This window comes from Dendroctonus ponderosae, unplaced genomic scaffold (genome assembly GCF_020466585.1).
Source record: "Dendroctonus ponderosae isolate FM_Combo_2020 unplaced genomic scaffold, Dpon_F_20191213v2 Dpon_F_20191213_11, whole genome shotgun sequence".
NCBI classification, from domain to species: domain Eukaryota; kingdom Metazoa; phylum Arthropoda; class Insecta; order Coleoptera; family Curculionidae; genus Dendroctonus; species Dendroctonus ponderosae.
In genome coordinates, this window is record NW_026017213.1 from 4,762,556 (window position 1) to 4,765,141 (window position 2,586).

General features: G+C 43.3%; 1 protein-coding gene across 3 annotated transcripts in view; it reads right to left on the reverse strand.

The window, feature by feature from the left end:
* LOC109534775 overlaps positions 1–1,440 on the reverse strand; it is a 21,138-nt gene extending 19,698 nt beyond the window's left edge. For 2 of the 3 annotated variants that reach the window (XM_048662724.1, XM_048662726.1), the window contains exons 1-4: positions 1,098–1,439; positions 604–782; positions 269–551; positions 5–215 (exon numbers count right to left, since the gene is read on the reverse strand). In XM_048662724.1, the coding sequence (XP_048518681.1) occupies positions 5–215; positions 269–551; positions 604–782; positions 1,098–1,273 (849 nt within the window). In that variant the 5' untranslated portion in view covers positions 1,274–1,439. Of the gene's footprint in view, positions 1–4; positions 216–268; positions 552–603; positions 783–1,097 lie in introns of all 3 variants that reach the window. The other variant, XM_048662725.1, reaches the window with a different exon arrangement.
* Between the last annotated feature and the right edge of the window lie 1,146 nt (positions 1,441–2,586).

A 2,586-nucleotide genomic window follows, 5' to 3' on the forward strand; every position in this document is an offset into this window, starting at 1 on the left:
CGACTTGCGGCTCAGGAGCGGATCCGCCACTGTTCTGAACGGTGCCTTTTTGGTGCGTCTTAATATGGGACTTTAAGCTGTGCGACGTGGCAAAGGCGCGGCTGCATTGCGGCGTTTCTTTGCACGCGTACGGCTTTTCGCCGCTGTGGATGCGATGATGCATCTTCAGGTGATGGGAGGCGGAAAATGACTTTCCGCAGCCGTTTTCTTCGCACCTAGAAAAATTTTGGGCTTACTAGAATCGAAGGGCCCGAATAAGGGCGAATACCTATAAGGCTTTTCGCGCGTATGCGTCCGCCGATGCTTCTTCAAGTCGCTCAAAGTGGTGAAGAACTTCTTGCAGCCGGCCGCTTCGCAGTTGAACGTTTGCCCGTTATGGATGCGCTCATGGGCCCTCAATCTGTACAAGGTGTTAAAGGCCTTATGACAGTCATCCTGCATACAGCCGAACGGCTTCACCTTCGTATGCACCCGCACGTGGATCTTAAGGCTGTAGGACGTCAGGAAGGCCTTGTTGCAGTCGGAGACTGTGCATTTGAACCGGTAGTCACCTGCGGATACAACTGCTATTAGTTAATGCATTGCGGCAACGCTCTTAGGGACCTTTGTGAGTCTTCATGTGCGTTCGGAGGTTCCCTACAGTGCTGTAGGTGCGACTACAGCCGTCGTATTCGCAATGAAATCGGTTCACGTTGAATTTGGACTCTTGCAGTGCGAATGCAGTGGGGCGTTTGGGGTTTTTCTTCGTTTCCGTCGCTTTGGGGGAAATCGCCGATCGGTAACTGCCAAAAAAAACCCAGAGTGATTTTGGCTCTTTTTTGGCTGTAGGCAGTACTTTGCCAACAGCCCCGGTATTAGGCAAGTGTTGCCAATGGAAGAATCGCCGATGGTTTCGACTTTTATCCATGGGATTTTGTCTTAATTACGCGGTTGCTGATGGTCTTTGGGGAAATTTACATCGCAACTTTTTAAGGAAAACTGTAAATAAACGATGAACACCGTTTTAAGGGCTTGTTTCCTTGTGAAACATCTGGAAAGATGACGTACCAAACTTGGTAATTGTTCCAAAAAAAACTCATTCTGCGCGTTTGACTCACCCTTCGTCTGAATCAGTCTGCTCGAGTTTGCAGTGAATCTTCGGGGTGTTTTCCTGCGGATTTGCCTTGCTGTTGGCAAACAGATAGTCCCAATGTTCGTCTGCAACACAATCCTGGAAAGACATCATGTCCAACTTTGGCTTAGGATCTTGCGTGTGGAAAATAGTCGCACACATGATGGCTCAGTTTCGTCCACCCGGTGCACTGAACAAAAATGCTTAAAACCGCCACATTAACAGTCTGGAAGCAGAAGGAAAATCCATATTTTACTGCTTGGACTGTTTGGAGAGTCTCACTGAACTGAGATGACTTAAGTCAGGGCTGCGTGGCCACGTAACGCTAGATGGTGCGGAATTACTTAAGCGGGCTCCGCCCCTAAAGCTTTTTAAGATGCTTTGCTATCCGATGGCGAATGCGCCCGAATTGCGACTCCACCTTTTTTTTTCAACTCCAGCGAGAGGGACAGAGACAGGATGTTATTGGACGGATGTATTAATGCACGCAATCTTTGATAGCGCTGAAATAAGTTGTTTGTACGGGCAAAAAATGTTTTTTTTGTGAAATTATGAGAGATTTTTTAAATATAAATTTAAATTGTCATTAATAACGCAGGCGAACGTTGCGCTTAAACGAACAAAGTCTTGCTTACAATTTGTTTAAATTATTAAAATAAAATATTTTAATACAAAATTAACTTGGCAACGCCCTAACACAGACGCCGGAGTTTGAGGCGAGTTCAAAAGTCCAGACGCCTTCTGGTGCCTAACATTATGACTACAAGTTAAGTAGTAATTTGACACGTGTTTTATTGACATTAGTGTCACAGAACATACCCCCTTCCTGGGGGGAATATTTTGTGATTAGTGTTTCCAACTGATTGAGATTTGTTTTGTTTGGTTCTAATCAACTTTTCCAAGCTCTTAGCGCCATAGAAACAGATCGAAAAGTGTGTAAGTACTGTTTTATGTTATAAATGTCATCAACTCGTGTTTGACACATGATACAATGAATACAAGGTAGGGTCTTGCGTCGATTTGCGTGACGTCAGTGGAAATCATTGCCTGGCGTGCTTTTTTCCTATCTGCTAAATGTGATTAAATATAGCTTATTTAGTCTTTGTCACATTTAATTATTTTTTTATAAATCCTCCTTATAATTACAAGATGCTTTGCAGCGGATTTTAGACTTGAAAATTAAAAGTAACGGAAATTTATTTGTTTTGCACACTACTACAGTTGCCAGTTGAGCAATAAAGTATAGCGTTAGCTGAAAATGTATCCTTGCAGAAATAGTACATTACGATTCACGAGACGGAAGATCAAACAATGACGCAATGAAACTTTCCTATTATTTACGACGGAATATGCGGTTTGTGGTGCCGCGGATGATATGTAAATTTTAATACAAATGAAATGACTGCACACCGCATTTTTTATATTTCTGAACCGACACTTAAAAGTAGCAAACAATCTAGAGTACACTTTCCAAC